This window comes from Ciona robusta, chromosome 1 (assembly GCF_009617815.1).
Source record: "Ciona robusta chromosome 1, ASM961781v2".
In the NCBI taxonomy this organism is placed as follows: domain Eukaryota; kingdom Metazoa; phylum Chordata; class Ascidiacea; order Phlebobranchia; family Cionidae; genus Ciona; species Ciona robusta.
Window position 1 is genome coordinate 2,233,877 of NC_143235.1, and position 20,653 is coordinate 2,254,529.

General features: G+C 36.1%; 1 protein-coding gene across 2 annotated transcripts; it reads left to right on the forward strand.

Annotated features, from left to right (window-relative positions):
• The first annotated feature begins 2,850 nt into the window (after nt 1-2,850).
• LOC149741289 (creatine kinase, flagellar-like) lies at nt 2,851-17,277 on the forward strand. Of its 2 annotated transcripts, none has more exons than XM_089892703.1 (25): nt 2,851-2,986; nt 3,739-3,760; nt 4,205-4,371; nt 4,533-4,655; nt 4,960-5,117; nt 5,376-5,569; nt 5,946-6,186; nt 6,606-6,819; nt 7,158-7,334; nt 7,995-8,112; nt 8,617-8,720; nt 9,098-9,207; nt 9,473-9,615; nt 9,871-9,994; nt 10,638-10,740; nt 11,502-11,643; nt 12,180-12,327; nt 12,756-12,873; nt 13,076-13,210; nt 13,456-13,660; nt 14,041-14,165; nt 14,434-14,572; nt 15,023-15,187; nt 15,560-15,661; nt 16,033-17,277. In XM_089892703.1, the coding sequence occupies exons 1-25, from the start codon at nt 2,962-2,964 to the stop codon at nt 16,154-16,156; spliced, it is 3,426 nt and encodes a 1,141-aa protein (XP_089748829.1). In that variant the 5' UTR covers nt 2,851-2,961; the 3' UTR covers nt 16,157-17,277. The 2 variants fall into 2 exon arrangements, with proteins under 2 accessions (XP_089748829.1, XP_089748838.1); XM_089892712.1 differs by having other exon boundaries at nt 2,919-2,986; nt 3,745-3,760.
• Nucleotides 17,278-20,653: the final 3,376 nt, after the last annotated feature.

Here is a 20,653-nt window from a genome sequence, read left to right on the forward strand (position 1 = left end):
CACTATTTTCCACTTAAACACATATTACGTTCATACATTCTAACGGCTAGTAGTCACGCTTTTATTCGAGATTCGTCTCAAGTAGTTTTTACCCGAAGCGTGTTTTAACGACCTTCGTTTTGCTGCCAATTCCAATCTTTCCGTTATTTTAATAGTTCGACCTTCGCTACTGTATTCTAGGAAACAAACAAAAAGTATCTTATTCTAGCCTTGCTTAACCATTAGTTGTAACGTACGTCTCATTCACTATCCCTTACTAGCTCAATAGCACATTTGCAGTCACATAAGATACGTCCATGCCCTATCTCGTAAGGCTGCAATTAAACATAAAATATCAAAACGAATCACTTATGTTGCCCCGTACCCATCGGCCCGTTGACGATTCTTTTGTTTGCTCGTATAGCTTTCGATATTACGTTATTCTCGCTTCTATTAATATCTAGGCCCTACCACCATTCCCTTATTGCAATTCAACCTCCCTAGAGACCCATCACTCGTCCATGCAGCCTACATACAACGCATATCTATGCCACACGTTGGTACATCGGCCAAATAGATTGAGACGGAGAGCTTGAAAATCAGATTTTTTTCTGCAAATGTAGAGGCGTTATATTCCAATGAGACCAATTTAGTTTTTAGGTTAAGTATAGTAGGTTAGAGTAAGATGTTCCATGTTTTCTCTCTATTTTATCCTCCCATTTGGTAGCAAACAAAGAAAACTTACTGAATTATGTAACCGTAGACCCGCAGCTTAAAAGGAATGTTGTCAATTAATAAAAAAAAAACATCAGAAAATATGTAATATTATGTGCTAGTGGTATCCATCTTACCACGCGGACCCAATTACGTCTAACAAGGGCTGTGTTCTCATAATTACTCGCGGGCAACTGAGTATGTAATTTAAAGCCAATAAAATGCTTGAGCTATTTCAGTGTTAATAAATTTATTCTGATTGAAAATCCATTCATTTATCGCGGAAAGCAGTTGTTGTTACCAATACGCACAGTTATTCTACAGTATACGCTCGCTCATATTATTATTAAATAAAACTTGATTTTATTTTGTCAGTTACAGAATGTTAATAAGTAAAAACGATAACACTAATAAGACGGCATTCGGTAAAATACATCATAGCATATAACCGCTTATTGGATATTATTTTATGTGTGAAGCTTTGGGGTTAAAAGTTTACGCTATATAAGTTACAGTTCGATCTAATACATATATATAGTAGGTTGGGGAAAGATGGGACACCTTTTCGTTCTATTTTCTCGTTCCGACAATTGGTAGTACACAAAGAACATTCAGAGAATTATAAAACCGCATCATCACGACTCCTATAGACTGTTGTTATTTGTTTGTAACATGATCAGAATATTTAGATATATGCTCAAGGTGTCCCATTTTCTCCATGGCGGCCTACTATACATTTTTAACTGTTCTTTTCAAAACAGAAAGCTGTAGCCATGTTACTATGCTGTATTAGTCGCATTTATCTTTTCGAATGCAAAGAACAAATAATTAAAATAAAATAACAAATACAGGAGAGTTGGCGGCAAAACGACAGTCAATAAAACCACGCTAAATCATCTCCTTTTAATATTTTAATTTTCATACTCGCCGACTGTACAACGGTATTAAAGAGCTCTTCCACTTTATAACAAATTAATAATATCGCCATCTAATCTTATCGTGCCTATGTTTCTGTGCATTTTAGTGCTTATAAGTAGGTATAATAGCTATAGGTAGCTGTCGGTTGTAAAATTTAATCGCATTTGCACGCATGGTCAAGTAGTAATAAATTTATTTTATCTTCTGCATATGAATTGGTCGCCGCGGTATCTCTTTTGTTGTTGTGCGATTACCTGCATTATACTGTGGACCTGGTATTGAACGTTGCAATACAGTTAATGATATTTAACCCCCATTGGGCACGTAAGCCTATGTGACCTTGGATAAGGTAATTGATTCAAACCAGTGGCTACTTATCAGTTGGCCAGATTACCAGCCATTTAAATCAAGAAAGGTTCATTCGACCTCAGCTCTGTTGTTTGGTTCTAAAGGGCTTTAATTTATAGCGTAACTATTGATCATTTTTAGATCATATTAACCTAATAGTTCTACAGCAAAAATCTCATGTGAGCTAATAAAGTAATAATATATAGTAACAACTACCACTACGGTCCCCTAAAATATTGTTTCAATTATTGGCCCCCGCTATCGGCGGCAGAGGGACGGCTTGGGTTGTTATAGCAACTGTTACTTTTTTGTTGAAGGTGAATCTTTATTTAATCGATAGGTAAATGACCAAAGTCTATATTAGGTCATCGTTTAGCAATTTTAACTAAACATTTGATTAAAAACTGTTTGTATCCAAGCAAGTATTGCTACAATATAATGTATGATTTTTTTATAAGCAAATTTTAATTTTGAAGTGTTATTAGACTTTGTTTGTTCATCTATTTTGTTTTCTTATAAATAGTTATTTTAAAGTTGTTGCTCTTTAATTTACTTCGGTTGGTGAGCTCTTATAAACAATCAAAGTTCATATATGTATAATGCACTCTGTATATTTAACATTAAAATTAGGTAAACTTATATTAAATTATGTCTCTATAGCCAGTCTTTTTTATTTACCTATTCGGTGCTAGTGAGGAATCCTCCCCCCCTTGCCTATAGAAAAAACGAGAGACTAAAAAAAGAAAAAAGAAAATCATTAGACCGTAACGGTATTTCCCCATAAAAATCATATATTAGTAAATATATCATATATTATTAAATATCCCGGATTATGGTACACCTGCAGCAGCAATCTTGGTGTCGTTAGAAAGAAGAAGCGCACCACCTATTCTTTAATGCTGTAATCGAAGAGACAAATATAAAAATAACTATTATAAATTTGCATTTCAGCTGTTTGTAGCATTCTTAGTGTTGGTTGTAGATAATTAGAACAAACCAACAATGGGTTGCGTAACCTCAAAAGCAGGTATGTCATATTCCAGTAAGCCATTATTAATTAAGCATTAACCTATTTTAATTTATGTTGTCCGCTTAAATGTACTTTTCAATCAATTGCAGGTTGGGGGTCTGGACCTGGAAAAAAAAAAGGGGGGGGGGGATAATCATGTTTCTTTGTGGCACACATCTGGTTTTCGCAAGTCTTGTAAAGATGTTGCAAAATATCACTGTGCCCCATTTGTACATTCCTTGATGCCCCCTTGTATGCAGTATTTTTTTGGGCCAGCTCATAAAATTCACCACGGCATTATGCAATTTGCGCCATAGCAAAAAAACATAAGACTGAAAATGGCAATTGGTTAGACCACTTTAGATGCTGGGGGTTAATTAGTTATCAGGATATTCTTCACTAGCACCAAAACCTTTTTGTCAAACCATTACTTTTCAAAAAATTGGATAGTATTTAAAACACTGTTTTTATAATATTTTTTATCTTTATCATCATGTGTTTATCTCATAATTATAATTAAATAAATATATGGGTAATGTAAATTATATCCCACTAACTTATTGCAGTGGGCCATGGTTCCCCCTGAGTTGGTATATAAAGCATTTCATGCATAAACCAAATATTTTGTCTCTCACATATGTTAGATTATTAAATAGACATTTATTGATTTTTGTCTCAGCAAAATACCTAGGGATTATCCATTGGTGATGTCATACATAACTCACACATTGTAACAATGCTCTTTATATTTCATGTGTTACATCATTAAGCTGCAGAAGGTGGTGCTGTTGTGTAAGTTGACTTGATTATAAAGTTAATACGGTTGAATCTGTTGATATCTCATTTTAAATTTTCATAATTTCATATTTACAGTTTAAATTGGGTTAAAAAGCAAGTTACATTTTTATGTCGATCCTATTAAAACCTAGTAACTTTAATTTTTCAATATTCAGACTAATCAGACACAAAAATATAAAATATATATAACATATGTATGATTTTTAAAGTATATTATATTGTGTAGTAGAGTGGGGGAAGATGGGATACTTTTATCACATAATATTCAAATATCCTGATCGTGTTTTAAACAGTTAACAACAGTCAATGGGAGTCGTGAGTATACGGTTTTAAAATTCCTCGAATGTCATTTGTTTACTACCAAATGGGACCAGAAAATAGAATCAAAAGATGTCCTATCTTAGCCCACCCCAATGTATGTTTATTTTCAATATTCAGACAAAGAAATGTTGGTGGTAAAGGGAAGGGAAAAGCAACGTCTAATTTCCCTGATCTATCTAAACACAACAACCATATGGCAAAGTGTTTGACAGAGAAGTTGTATAATGAACTTTGTAATAAAACTACTAAAGGAGGGGTGACACTGGATGAATGCATTCAAACAGGTTTGCAGTATTTCTATTTTTGTATTTTTTTTGGAAGAATCTTGATTTTTTTATAGTTGTGGCAAACTGCCATTTTCTCTCCTGAAATATCAGTCTTTGGCACCATTGATCTGGCCAACCTAGACATCCTTCACATTACCTAATGTTCCCACACATTCTAGGCGTAGACAACCCTGGCCACCCATTCATAATGACTGTTGGTGCTGTAGCTGGTGATGAGGAAACTTATGAGGTGTTCGCGCCCCTGTTTGATAAAATAATCAGTGAAAGACATGGCGGATACGGTGAGTCTATTGTGTGGTTGCTGGGGTGTTTTCCATTCACAGTATTTTAGTTTAATTTTAATAAACTAGTTTATTAGTCAATCACTTCAACCAGAGGTCACTAATGGGTGTCTAAATTTTCAACCAAACAAAAAAACAATCATCCACAAAGTTACATACATGGTAAACTAGAAATGGACATATGGTGTATAAAACAGAGTTACATTTATTTGTGATGACTCGTAAGCAGGCACCAAGTGTATGAAATAGAACACCCATGTATAAAACAGAATACCCACTACATTCATCTATATTCCTTATAAAGGCAAAACCCAACTTCACTCAACTGATTTGAACCCTGAACATTTGGTTGGGGGAGATGACTTGGACCCCAAGTATGTCTTGTCATCGCGTGTACGCACCGGACGAAGTATTTCTGGCCTTGCCCTTCCGCCCTGCTGCTCACGTGCCGAGCGCAGAGAGGTAATATGGTTTTCATTTACGCCTATGAGCTATTTTAGGCTGTAAAACAGGGAACTAAAACACATAATACTTCATCCAGCGCATATAACTTTTCAAAAATGTGGGTATATGGACCTAGTCTGCCCTACGTCCCATGTCCTCTGGCTTGTCTAACCATTTTGCCTCACCAATACTCAAGAAAACACATAAAAAATATATATATTGACATAGTAAGTTTTATACCTAAAATCAATTTTCCTAACTAAATCTATTCTCCAGGTTGAGAAGATACTTTCTGAAGCCTTAGCGGCCTTGGATGGTCCTTTCAAAGGAAAGTATTACCCACTGTCTGGTATGTCTGATGAGACACAAGAGAAACTTATTGAGGATCATTTTCTCTTCGATAAACCAGTGTCGCCCCTTCTACTTGCTTCCAGGATGGCACGAGATTGGCCTGAAGGTCGTGGTATTTGGTGAGTCTTTTACAAGTTTAAAAGTAAATAAAAATATTTGTCTCTTGAATTGTAGCATAGCTTCAGGCGCCACAGCTCAGTGGTTAGCATGCATGCTTCTAACCCATAAGTTATGGGTTCAAGGCTTGTTGCTGCTACCATTGGGGACGTATGTTTCCTTGGACAAGACACTTAGCTGCAATTGCTCCAAACTAGTGGTTACTCATGGGTTGTTTAAATTGTCAGCGATACAGAAAAGACACACCCGTACAGCTGCATAATAGCACAAAATGTACGAATCAGAAAACTGGTGTTATAACTTTTCCCGTTGTGCGAGAATAAAGCAAGTTCCATTTAAATGTAACTGACACTTTTAACAATAAGTCATTGACCCCAGGCACAATGAAGAGAAGAACTTCCTTGTATGGGTGAATGAGGAAGACCATAGTCGTGTAATTTCAATGGAGAAGGGTGGGAACATGAGGCGTGTGTTCACAAGGTTTTGTGAGGGCTTGAAAAAGGTTGAAGACACCATAGCCAAGAGAGGACACAGCTTCATGTGGAATGAACACCTCGGGTATATTCTAACATGTCCATCAAACCTGGGTACTGGCTTAAGGGGTGGCGTGCATCTTAAGGTGGGTGTTGGTGAGATAAAAAATAAACTTTGCTTTAGTTTAAGTCTTAAGATAAACGAATTATGAATAACTATTAATCCTTCCATGGCGAACTTGTGCTGTTTCATATACTCAGGTTGCTTACAAGTTATGTAACTTTTTGGGTGATTGTTTTTCTGTATGGCTGACAATTGGACAACCAATAGTGGCCACAGGAATAAACCGTCTAATGAACTACAGCATAGGATGCCATGAGACTAAGATTTAAGCCAGAATTGTCCCACTGAAATTTAGGCCAGTCCCAGTGGCCATTTTGTTGCCATATAAAATGTTCAGAACAGCAGATCTAGTTACACATGTTGTACTCATTACCCCCATCTCTAATAATATGACCTATGATACAATAAATCATTGATTTTAACACACTTTTTTTATTTCAGATCCCCTTGATGAGCAAACACCCCATGTTTGAAAATCTTTTGAAGAAGCTTCGTCTACAAAAGCGAGGCACAGGGGGTGTAGATACGGCATCTACAGATGGAACGTTTGATATTTCAAACTCTGATAGATTGGGATCATCAGAAGTAGACCAAGTACAATGTGTCGTGGATGGTGTGAACTTGCTTATACAGATGGAGAAGAGATTGGAAGCAGGTTTGGAATATTTGTTTATAGGTTGATAATAGATATTGTGGTTCAGTGTTTGGCACTGGATTCAATAGTCTTAATTAATTGGTGCTACTGCTACTTTAGGTGTATGAGTATTAGTCAAGACACTTAAAGCTAATTACTCCAATTCAGTGGTCACAAATGGGCTGTCTAAATTGTCAATGTTACAGAAAAACAATCACTGACAAAGTTACATACGCGATAACTTGTAAGCGGCCACTATATGTATAAAAGTAAAACAAAACATGTGTGTTATAACAACTGTGCCCCACCACACCAGAATATATAAAATACATTCATTCAACATGTAACTGTCTCTCCAGGCCAAACTGTTGATGATTTGATGCCAGCCGATAAAAAAGTTGAAACTGACATCAATTATCCTGACCTATCAATGCATAACAACTGGATGTCTAAGTGTTTGACACCCGCTGTTTATACCAAGCTTAAGAATCGTAAAACACCAAGTGGATATTCACTTGATAAGTGCATTCAAACAGGTAGGTGGTTTGACAGTGAGCATGAGGTGTATACCCTTTTATGTTTAGTGTAAAAGAAGACATTCATGTTATAACTCGACAGTGAGCATGAGGTGTATGAATACACTATGTGTGTCTGGTGTATAAAAATACACCCATGTTATAACTTGACAGTGAGCATGAGGTGTATGAATACACTATGTGTGTCTGGTGTATAAAAATACACCCATGTTATAACTTGACAGTGAGCATGAGGTGTATGAATACACCATGTGTGTCTGTTGTATAAGAAGATATCCATGTTATAACTTGACAGTGAGCATGAGGTATATGAATCCATGTGTGCCTGTTTCAAGAAGACAAGACAATGTTTAAAATGTTATGAATTCATGACTTTACAGTTTTTGTTAAACAAACTTTATACATATATATATATGTACATACTGTTGCTGCCCAGCATACTATTAGTCTGAAATAAATTCTTAAAATATGTTATTTGTGATCTTAAATACTTACCATGGTGTTGTCTTTTATGTGGCAGATGTAAACTATAAAAAGTTTTTGCATTTTTATTCAAAACTAAAAAATTGCCAGAAAATCTCTTCCAGAGAAAAAAGTTAGAACATCTTTGTACCATATATGGTAACCCCTACTAAACAATATTAACCACTTATACAACAGGTGTTGACAATCCTGGCCATCCATTTATAATGACTGTAGGATTAGTGGCAGGGGATGAGGAAACTTATTCAACTTTTTCGGAATTATTTGATCCAGTGATTAGTGGAAGGCATGGAGGGTAAGTATGGTTTGGGTTTGGGGTGAGGTCTTTGTCTAGGACCCTCGGTTTAGGCCAGATTTGGCCAATTACTAAATTACCCAGACTACTTATAAATGTTTATGCTGCAGCAATTGGCAACCATAATACTTGTGTACCGCTCAGAGTGTATTTGAGTTAGTAAAAAAGTTTAAAAGCATATTTAATCTTATTTAGTATGTTAATATTGGCACCGTGGCAAAGTGGTTAGCATGCCTGCCTCTAACCTAGAGGGAATGAGTTCAAGGCTCTTCACTGCTATCGTTGTGGTCATATGTGTCTTTGGGCAAGAACTCAAGCGGTATTTGCTTTAACCCAGTGGTCACTATTGGATTGTCTAAATTGTCAGCCATACATAAAATAAATAAATACCCTCTAAAAGAGAATCACACACAGTAACGTTACATTCATTCATTCGTAATACGCTCTGGCCTAAATGACTTGTATCCAAACCATGGAATACATTCCAAATATTGTTCACCACAGCTACCCTGCAAATGCTAAACACACAACAGACTTAGATGCCACTCATCTTAGAGGAGGTGACAATCTGGATCCTAAATATGTTTTATCATCAAGAGTAAGAACAGGTGAGAATATTTTGCAGCTGTTTATTTTTAGAATGATTATTTTTGTGGTTGGGCATTGAGACTTTACATTTTAGTTTGCTATAACAACTACAACAAATCTAGGGTGACATTGTTAAAGCAGTTACACATTATACTCATAGTCGTAAAACATAGAAAACCTCATTGATCAATGTGGTAAATGCAATATACTTTGGCTATGCTTTTTAGTATAGATACCTAAAAGCATGGTAAAGCTGTTTTAGGTGTAAAACTGGGGTGCTAAAAGCCTAAAATATATGATTACAGGGACCCTTTATATTACAACTAGGACCTAACCATCGACTAAAGGGGATGGGCTATGGTTTGTTTACTGCTGTATTTTAATAATACAAACACAGGTCGTAGCATCCGTGGTTTAGCATTACCACCATGGTGCACACGAGGTGAACGTAGAAAGACAGAGAAGATTATAACGGAAGCATTGTCAGCATTGGATGGCCCGCTAAAGGTGGGTTTTGATGGCTGGGTTGGTTTGGTTACAAAACTTGCCAGTTATTTTTTTGCCGAACTTGCCAGGACCTAATCTTTATATTTTGTTATGTCTGCTACCAAGGATAATGTAAATAATCTTTTAGCAGCTTATCTGGTATAAAACGTAGTGTATTTACGAATGCATGAAGTTTTTGAAACATTACATGTGTTATCACTATCAGCGACTGTTGCCCTGCCACACGAGGATAAGCTCGGTTTACAATATGTGTCTGTATACCCAGGGCAACTATTACCCCCTCACTGGAATGACAGAGGAAACGCAGGATAAACTGATTGATGATCATTTCTTATTCGATAAACCGGTGTCACCTCTCCTTACAAGTTCAGGGATGGCACGTGATTGGCCGGATGCCCGTGGTATTTGGTGGGTTAGTTTGATTGTGTGTTTGATTGTATGATGTCTAGTGCTGTCGCACAGTGGTTAGTTCGCTTGTCTATAGTCCAAAGAATACTGTATCAGCATGTTTTAACAAATGACACTTCACTGTTAGTTCCCTTCTCTTTGTTGTTTTAGCTAATTTGACTCTGTTACTGTATTTAAAGACACAAGTAATATTTATCATGTTTTTTTATAGTATACCACAATGCGACATAAACATTACATTATATATGACACCAGGCACAACGATGAAAAAAACTTCCTTGTATGGGTGAATGAGGAAGATCATATGAGAATCATATCAATGGAGAAGGGTGGGAACATGAAAGCTGTGTTCCAACGCTTCTGTGATGGATTGCAAAAGGTGGGTAGCCGGCTATTTTTTTGTGTTAAAAGAACAATGGTGGGAGACCACAACTGTTAATGCATTGTACATCAGTGGTCAGACATTTGTATATTAACCAGAAGATACTGGTTTGATGCTAAATGCCGATGTGGATATGTGTCCTTGGGAATCACACTTAGGACATACTACAACCCAGTGGTAACTAAATATGTTACACAACAATTGATGCATTGGCATTGACTTGTTACTGTTATGTGGGGAGCCATTGAAAGGATTCTCGTATACCTTAACTTTATACTATTAGTCACAATTGGAAAAATTATGTTTAACCAAACATTACTAAAAATACATACATTTAAAGTGTTTCTTTGTGTATTTTTTAAAAATAATAATAAAAATATGAGCGCCCACTTGTGAAAAAAGAAAGTGATGATCGCTTAATCAGTCGTAACTACTAAAAATGGTGCTGGTGTTTTAATTTATATGTGGCACCTGTGGCCACTACTAATATAGAAGAATCTGAAAGAGTGTATTCATTTAATAAACATGAATCTAAATCTGTCTATATACTTTGTGAATGTACAACAAAACTATTTGTAGGTAAATTTGATCTGGTTCTATAACTTAACAGCGAACATAAGGTACTTTGTTTTATTTGCAGGTTGAAGCTACCATAAGTACAAACGGTCATTCATTTATGTGGAACCAGCATTTAGGATATATCCTCACATGCCCTTCTAATCTTGGCACAGGTCTTCGAGGAGGTGAGATCATACATGTAACTTCAATTCATTTGATCGCGTTACATTATATGAGGGCTTGTGTGTGAAATAGGACACCAGTGATATAATAATGACTATTATGTGCTCTGACATAAGAGGATGAATAAGTTACATTCATTCAGTTTTTTACATGTAACTGTTTGAAACTTTATATTTTGATTGTTGTGTGGAGACAATAGTTTAATTTAAAGTATTTGCCCTTTGTGTGTCTGCCAATACAATGTACTAGCTTCGATCAAAGGTCATTTAAACAATGTCTGTTCTATTCTTATGCCTGAATAGCTGGTATTAATTGGGTAAAAACTAAATGTATCTTTACTTAATGATCTGTACATTTTGATTATGCATGCTTGGTAGACTATTGTCTGTTTGTCTGGCGCTATGGCTCAGTAATCAGACGCTTGTATTATAACCAAAGGATAAATGTTTAATAGTAGATGCTGATATGCATATGCGTCCTTGGGCAAGACACACAAGGACATTTCTCCAACCCAGTGGTCACTAAATGGGTTAGATTTGTAACAACTGATAATCTGTATCTACTTGTCCAAATTGACAGCTATACATCAATAAATGAAAAAGTCCCCCCGAAATAATAACCCACAAAGTAACATGCATGGTTATTCGCAAGCTGGCACAAGGTTTATGAACACTCATGTTATAATGACTAAAAGTTTTCCGGCTACATGAGGATAAAACAAGTTAAGATTTATTCATTCAGTTACATTCACTTTCCAACACAGGTGTTCACCTTAAAGTGCCTTTGCTCAGCAAACACAAGAAGTTCGATGATATATTATCAAAGATGAGATTACAAAAGCGGGGCACAGGTGGTGTGGATACGGCATCTACAGATGGAACGTTTGATATTTCAAACCTCGACAGGTGGTTTGGTTTGTGTTAAGCTGTTGTATATAAAATAATGCACTCATGAGACATGGGTATTTGGTATACTGTTAAAGACCAAGGTTCTATTATACTCATAGTGATTGTTTTCAATATGAAATGTACAGGTCTGTGGACATCATGGTGCTTAACAATTTTTATTCTGAGATTTTGGTCTATTGCCCCATTACCCCAACATCCAAGGTGCTACCATCTAGATCCCGCCGCGGCAGCTTATAGACACCCAGTAATACAAATTCTGTAAGGGTGAGGTCTTCAGTGATGCACACATGAGGCCTTGGTTGTAGGTCTATTATCCCATTATATCCTTGTTAATCTATAATATCTACCTCATATACAAGACTTAAAAAATCAAAAAAATGTTCTGCTATTACATTTACATACTATTTCTATATTTTGTATTAATGGTGTCTAAAATAAGTGAAACCAAGATGTATTTATTGCTGTATTACTAATACCTCCCAATATAACATTCATATACAAGTATTACTAATACGATTCTTTCTATTGTACAGACTTGGATCATCTGAAGTCTCCCAGGTTCAATGTGTTATCGATGGCGTTGAAACCTTGATACAAATGGAGAAAAGATTGGAACAAAAGAAATCGATTGACGATCTCATTCCCAAGGAAACGAAGTCAAACAAAACAACAACAGTCGCAGTAAGATTTCATTTTTATTCCGGTCATTTTTTTATTTAATCCCGAAAAAGTAATCACCTACAAAGTAACATACATGTTAACTTGTAAGCTGGTATGAGGTGTATGAACAACTGTGTTATAACGACTGTTGTTTTTCTAGCAACCCGAGGATAAAACAAGTTACATCCATAATGACATTTTACTTTAACTGTTTTAGTACCTGACTTAAAAAATGTGTTTCTGCTATAACACATAATACCAGTATCACATGTTTGTGGGGACAATTTCCCCAAGCATACAAGATATTTGCTTTAACAAGTCTTTAATGAACCAGTGCATTTAAATAGGATTGTGTGGAAAAATTGTATGTAGTTTTACGTGATGCAATATCATATGAAATTAAATGAATAGAAATCCCTTATCCCCTCATGATACCTTCATATTCCCAGACTCCCGTGAAACTTTCATTCGACAACTTTCCTGATTTATCTTCTCATAACAACTGGATGGCTAAGTGTCTTACTAAGGAGATATACGCAAAACTGTGTGACAAAAAGACAAGTTTTGGTAAACATCCACCTCTTTACATTTTGTCTAGAACCGCATCGTAACCGAAACTTTGCTTAATGGTCACTCCTTTTATCCAATAGGTTTTGAAAAACTCATAAACTTTTTTGAATTTTTTTTTTTTTTTTTTAAACTTATAAAACAAGAAGAGCCATCACATATACATAAACAATGTCACCATTCCATTCCCCATCTCACATAGGTTGCACCCTGGATAGCTGTATACAGACAGGAGTTGACAACCCGGGCCATCCATTCATATTCACAGTAGGATTAACAGCAGGAGATGAGGAATGCTATTCTGTGTTCAAAGACTTGTTCGAACCAGTTATATCCGGTTAGTTTTAATTGGACTTTTAGAATCGATGGTTTAAGAGATACTGTGTTTGAGGTTTAATGCCACTATTGTGGGCAAATGTATCCTTGGTCAAAACACTCCAATTCAGTGGTCACCAATAGTTGTTTAAGTTGTTCCATATGTGGTAGCTTGTAAGCGGGCACAAGGTGTCTGAAACAGAACATTCATATAACGCCTATCGTTGCCCGCCATGAGAGGATAGTTAATTCACATTCACCCTTCAGGTCGCCACAATGGTTATCTACCTGATGCTAAACACTGCACTGATCTCGACGCCACTAAACTAAGAGGAGGTAACTTTGATGAGAATTTTGTTCTCTCCTCCCGAGTACGAACCGGACGCAGCATCCGTGGATTGGCCCTCCCTCCTTGGTGTACAAGGGCTGAGAGGAGAAAGGTAGAGAAGTTGTCCGTGGAAGCTTTGTCCAAGTAAGTGTGGGTATATAGTGTAAGCCGTGGCAAGTATTGTCATTTTGTAGTTGATCACTTCTGATGTGAGATGATTGTGAGCGTATGTGTCCTTAAGCTTATGTTGTGAGGGTCTTTGTCCTTACCTTATGGCAATTGCTGTCACTAATGGGTGGTTTAAATTGTCAGCCATACAAAAAAACAATCACTCCCAAAGTAACAAACATGGTAACTCGTAACCTGGCAGGAAGTGTATGGAATAGTTTTGTTATGAACTAGTAGATATTGGACCAACGTTTGACATAAATTCCCAAGGCTGACCTGTGGTTGGCCCTTACTCATATGATATACTTAAAATATGGGTGTCAGCAACTGCTAATACATTGTGTTTAATATCTCAGGTTGGCAAATGAACTGAAGGGAAAATATTATCCATTGAATAAGATGACGGAAGCTGAACAAGACCAACTTATTGATGATCATTTCTTGTTTGATAAACCTGTTTCTCCTCTACTTACAAGTGCAGGTATTCATTTTGTCACCTATGTGACAGTGTCAGTTGCGTCAGTGGTTCATATCTCTGTCTCTCACTGGTTACTAACGGGCTGTCTAAATTATCAACCATACACTGTCGCTTTTTAATTCAAACTCTTTTTCACACATTTTACCCATAGCGTGTTTTAACTACTGTTTTTTTTAGTTCCTTTTCTTCAGGTTTTAAATAACATGATCTTCGCTACCGTTAAATAAAAAGTATGTGTTATATATTATGTAACACCCCCATATTAACATAGGCATGGCACGAGATTGGCCGGACGGTCGAGGTATTTGGCACAACGATGCAAAGAACTTCCTTGTGTGGGTGAATGAGGAAGATCATTTACGACTTATCTCAATGGAGAAGGGTGGGAACATGAAGGCTGTGTTTGAAAGGTGGGGATCATGGTCATTCAATGAATGTAACTTACTTTATCCTTCCGTGGCTGGAAGACGACAGTGGTTATAACATGGATGTTCTGTTTCATACACCTCCTGTCTGCTTACTAGTTACCTCAAATTTAACTTAGTGGGTATTGTTTTTTTATTTTTTTTTATAATGTAGCACAACAAGCATATGTAAAACTGATTTAAATTACAAGGTTTTAGTGCTAGTGCTTCTTAAGTTTAGATGTATAATTAAACATAACCTATTCATTTTCGCATGGCCATGGGGGGCAAGGTCGCCATTAAAACAAGAGTGTTCTGATTCACACACCTTGTGCCTGATCACGAGTTACCACATATGAAACTTTGCTAAAAATCATGTAGTAAATTTTTTTTAAGCTGGCAAGATTTTTCTTTAATTAACCAATGTATGTTCACTTACATGGTATGTTATATCAGGTTCTGCAAAGGAGTGCAGGAAGTTGAAGCTTCACTTAAACAGCGCGGTTGTGAGTACATGTGGAATGAACACCTCGGGTATATTCTAACATGTCCATCAAACCTGGGTACTGGCTTAAGGGGTGGCGTGCATGTAAAGTTGCCGTTACTCTGCAAAGATAAAAGGTATTGACTTTCAATGTGTATAATACTATAAAGGTGCTGTGTTTATTTGACAACTGTCGGGTGTCGCTTAATAATTTGTGCAATAATATTTAATTTATTATTGTGTAGAAAATAGTGTGATGCTGTGACACACTTGGTTAGCGTGCCTGCTTCTAACCAGGAGGTAATGGGTACAAAGCTTGTTGCTGCTACGGATGTGTCCTTGGGCAGACACTTAACAGCAATTGATCCAATCCAGTTGTCACAGATGGTTTGTTTTGTCGCTATATCTTGTCATTTTGTTTAAAATATAAGTCTTCGAATCGAAGAAACAAATAAAGTTATATATATAAGACTTTTGATTCTTGATAAACACATTTCTTGTAACTTTAGATTCAACTCCATCCTTGAGAGTTTGAGATTACAAAAGCGAGGCACAGGGGGTGTGGATACCGCTTCATCAGATGGGACATTTGATATTTCAAACCTGGACAGGTAGTTGCTTATATGATAGTGATGTTATTATATCTGCGGTAAGGGACCAAATCTGGCCTAAATTCCAAGTCCTCAAGGACCTAACCCATATAGAATAGAATGGTTATTAGATACATTGAATGAGTCGTTGTAACACCAGTATTTTGTTTCATACAATTTGCTATCTATTTGTAGAACCCATTGGGAACAACTAGGTTTTAGCAATTGCGGTTAAGTGTCTTGCCCAAGAACACATACAGCCACACTGGTGGCAGTTGACCCTCTTGAAAAAAAAACAAAACTACAGATTGTGTATACTGTCAGCCATATATTAAAACAATAAAGTCCAAAGACGTTTAAAATTAAAAAAAATCACCCTCTTCATATTCTAGACTTGGATCTTCTGAGTTGGACCAGGTACAATGTGTAGTAGATGGTGTTGAGTTGCTTGTACAGATGGAGAAGAAACTCATGACAGAGGAAAGCATTGATAGCCTTATCCCTCCGACTAAATAAACAACTAGCATGTTGTATAACTCCATCCAAAATCACCATAAAAATTCATGACGTGTGTTTAGTAATAATTTTTTTTTTGTAATAAAATTCCGTTATCCCCGAAATTGAACATAAATTTAAAAGCAAATATAAAGTTTTTTTCCCAATTCACCATAAAAATCCATGACTTTTGTGTTCGGTATCGCTACAGTTTTTTGTGATTTTTTTTTTGTTTGTGATTTTTACCACAAAATTTAAACCTAACTAAATAAATGTAGAAACATTTTTATCCAAAACTCACTATAAAAAATCCATGACTTTTTTTGTTTTTAGTAATACCCTTCACTTTTGTTAGAATGTTTTTTTGTATACTTCATCAAAATTTGGATAATTTATCCCTAAAGTTCCAGCCATATCTACTATTGCTACAATAGATGTTACCTGATACAGCCAAATACGCCAAACTGTGAATACATTGGTTTCTAAAACCTTTTAAAGTGTTAAAACATTTGCCTAATCGACATTACAGTTTTCTACAGTATTGTTTTAAATTTTTACCCAACATAACCAATTTGTGATTTTCGTTCAAATAATTTTGTATTTAGATGTGATTTAGTTTGATTAAACTATAGTTTTAATAATCCTTGTTTCTTGTGATGAGTCTCAATATTGGCATGGTCACCGGCGCTTTGGTACAACGGTTTGCGTACTTGCCTTTAGCTCAGAGGTTACGTGTTCGATGCTTGACGCTGCTACCACAGGGCCTTTTGTTCTGAAATGCTTAAGCCCTTCCGTTTATGAGTTGTTCAAATTGTTAGCCATACATGAAGAAAACAAAAATAATCGCCCAAACAAAAATGTGACAACTCGTGAGCGGAAACGGCGCCATGGCGTAGTGGTTAGCGCGCCTGCCTCTAACCCAGAGGTAATGGGTTAAGGCTCGTCGCTGCTACCAATGTGGGCGTATGTGTCCTTGAGCAAGACACTTAACGGCAATTGCTCCAACCCAGTGGTCACTAATGGGTTGTCCAAATTATCAGCCATACATAAAAATGAAAAAAAAATCCCAAAAAAATAATCACCCACAAAGTAACATACTTGGTAACTCGTAAGCTGGCGCGAGGTGCACACCCGTGTTATAACGATTGTCGTTTTCCGGCCACGCGAGGATAAAGTAAGTTACATTCATTCAAACAAGGTGTATAAAACAGAACACCCGTGTTATAACGACTGTCGTTGCCCCGCCATGCGCGAATATAAAATCCGTTTAACAATAAAACATGAAAAATAACCACCGTGAAGTGGTAGCAGTGAGCATACGTCGTCGACCATTTGAACCTAAAGGTCGTGTGTGTGGGTGCGCGCAGTTATTTCAAGCCTCAGACTTCTCCAAGTTAGCTTTAAATAATTAATGAACTAAAACCACTTTTGGGGGAAGCGTAGTTCGTTGTGGGCGCTCGCTATTGTATTGTGAGTTAAAAAGGTTCATCTTACTTGAAACAGTTGACTCTTAGGTTGATATATCAGATCAGGGAAGCTGGACACAGAAGTAAGACGTGAAGGCAGACGTGTGAGTTGTAACATTATGAATCTTTTATAAAGGGTTTGGTGCGGCAAGTAATTCTCTTAATTACGATAACAGTCACCGCGCTTCGGACGTCGAGAATCTTTTTTTCTGCGCTTTCTGCTGCAAGCGGTCCAGTCATTTTGCTTGTGTAGACTTACAGCATGGACGTTTTACCTCAGTAAGGACTCGTTTGTGTGGCGCAATAGCGTAGATGTAGCAGTTGCAGTAAGACGCAGTTAAACTAGATAACTGATAACTATAGTAGGTTGGGGGAAGACAGGATACCTTTAGCAGATAATCTTCAAACATCCTGATCGTGTTTTAAACAATAACAACGGTCTATGGGAGTCGTGAAGATACGGTTATATAATTCTTTAAATTTTATTTGTTTACTACCAAATGGGATGAGAATATAAAATGAAATGGTGTCCCATCTTTCCCCACCCTACTATTAGTTAACTGTTCCAGCAAGGGTTGTTAACACTTAACAACCATGTGTTAGAGTCGCGTGGCTACGGTTTTATATTTGTGTATATATATTACTTGTTTACTACTAAATGGAACGGTAAAATAGAATGAACACCTGGACCTTTTTACTTCAACCTTCTATAGATACACTATATACTACGCTGTAATATATTATATAGATTGTTAGGCTACAATGCACTAATGCTTTCAGCAGTTTAATCCTTGTAAACATGGACAGTAGGGCAGCGGTAATGATTGTAACAGGGTTGAATCATTGCGTTTATTATACGTTATCATGGCGGCTTATAGCTTACAGAGTATTTGTGAATATATAGTAGGGATAAGGAATATGGGATGCCATTGTATTCTGTTTTCTCGTCCCAATTGAAAGAAAACAAAGAACATTCAAAGAATTATAACACCGTGTCCCCACGATTCCCTATGACCGTTAGCCATAACACGAGTACATATACGCCTACCGTTTTGCTGCTAATTCCCCTTTCTTCGCTGTTTTAATTTCATCTTCCTTTCCCTATTCAAAACATTTATGCTGTATCATGTTTTTTATGTTAAGAATAGAAGGAATGTGTTTCATGTACCTTATGCCTTTTTACGAGTTATATATGTTGCAACTTGATGCAGATGTACAGATTTGCGTATTTCGTACGTTCGTATGATAAATAAATCTATTTTAGGTTTGGATAACAACCGAAACTTAACTCGCTAAAAAATATATGTGATTTAGCTGCTAAAGTTATCCCATATAACCCCACAGTAATATATGAATATGAGCTACATTATTTAGTATATATGGATAAGAGATAGATACAGCATTGGTGTATAGATACTTGAGTATAGATATTATCGCATACAGAGAGTGAGCGTACACCCAATTTCGGACCCCGACCTTTGACGTTCGTTTAAGATTCCATTTAACAAATCGAAATTACAAGATGTACATATAATGTTTCTTAACATCAAACAGTAACATTCAATTTTAAGTGGAAGCGTTGTCGATTAAGAGGCATATGTTGTTCTCTAGTCTGAATTAAAATTTAGGGGATTAATTTCCTAATGTCCGGCTCCAATGGGACGAGTCGTACTGATTTATTGATCCACAGCAACCGTTATTTGTGCTTGTGTGTTTGCATACATGCAACTTACTATGGGAACTTTGTGTTTTAGTTTACTAACTGCCCTTATAGCATTATGTGCTCCGCATATACGATCCATCTATTATAGGTTTGAGAATTTAGTTTTGTTGGTTTAAAACTTAGATAGATGTTTTGATATCATATATGTAAAGGTCAAAATTAACAGTTTTCAAGTTAGAAAAAATCTCGTATGGGCAAGAAAATGTATATTCCTACAAATTTAGGCAGTTACGTGATGTAGATTTTACGTCGAAATTATACAACTTGCACACGTTGTTGTTTATGTGTATAATTTATGCATCAAGTGTCTTAATTTTGTGCGGAACAGTATTCAAATAAGCAACACAATGTATTTTGCTCTTATCTGTGTTTGCTAATTACATTTCATCAGTTCTGACTTGTATTGTAAATTTGTACAATGTGGGTGTCTTTTTGTATAATGTGGGTAATCTGTATGTATAAAGTACCTTTTTTAACTGTCAAGAAAAGGCACATCGATTAGAACAGCAGGAGAATATATACCTTTATAATCGCCTTTACAGTTTAATAGCTATGTATGAATGTTTATACAGTTACCTATATAGATATAGTAGGGTGGGGGAAGATGGGACACCTTTTCGTTTAGTTTTCTCTTTTTATTTGGTAGTAAACAAAGAACGTTCAATGAATTATAAAACCGTATCTTCACGACTTCCACAGACCGTTGATAATTGTTTAAAACACGATCAGGCTATTTGGATATTAGGTGTTAAAGGTGTCCCATCTTCCCCCACCCTACTATATGTTTATTCTGTACGACTGTACTATAGTAGGTTGGAGGAAGATGGGACAACTATTTATAATTTCTCGTTCCATTTGGTAGTAAACAAAAAACACTTAAAAAATACAAAACCGTATCCTTTCACAGACCGCTGTTAATTGTTTAAAACCAACTAGGATATTTGTCTATTAAAGTGCTAAACGTGTCCCATCTTCCCCCATAGTAGCCTACTATAAATCTTTATTACGTACGTTTGTTTATATCTCGGTTAGTTTAACTGTTCATAGATTTCAAGTATTTTCGTATTTTTTTGCTTATACCGTCCCAAGGAAGTTAAGTTGTATCAGTGGGATTATAAAGCTTAAGAAATACTAGATTTTAATATCAACATGTCAGTATGTTGTTTTTAGTACTACAGACGTATTGTAATACTTTGATTTTGTATAGTGTTGTTTTGTCGTTTATTAAACACTAAGTGAAATTTAGGTAAAACAATTCGGCTTTATAGAAACTAAAAAAATAAAATGCAAAGAAGTTATTGTGGTTAATCACGCTAATTTTACGTTTTT

Coding starts and splice junctions, on each gene's coding strand:
- LOC149741289 (XM_089892703.1), top strand. CDS start 2,962: ATGGGTTGCGTAACCTCAAAAGCAG. Junction 8,113..8,616: donor ATTAGTGGAAGGCATGGAGG/GTAAGTATGGTT, acceptor TGTTCACCACAG/CTACCCTGCAAATGCTAAAC. Junction 11,644..12,179: donor GATATTTCAAACCTCGACAG/GTGGTTTGGTTT, acceptor TCTATTGTACAG/ACTTGGATCATCTGAAGTCT.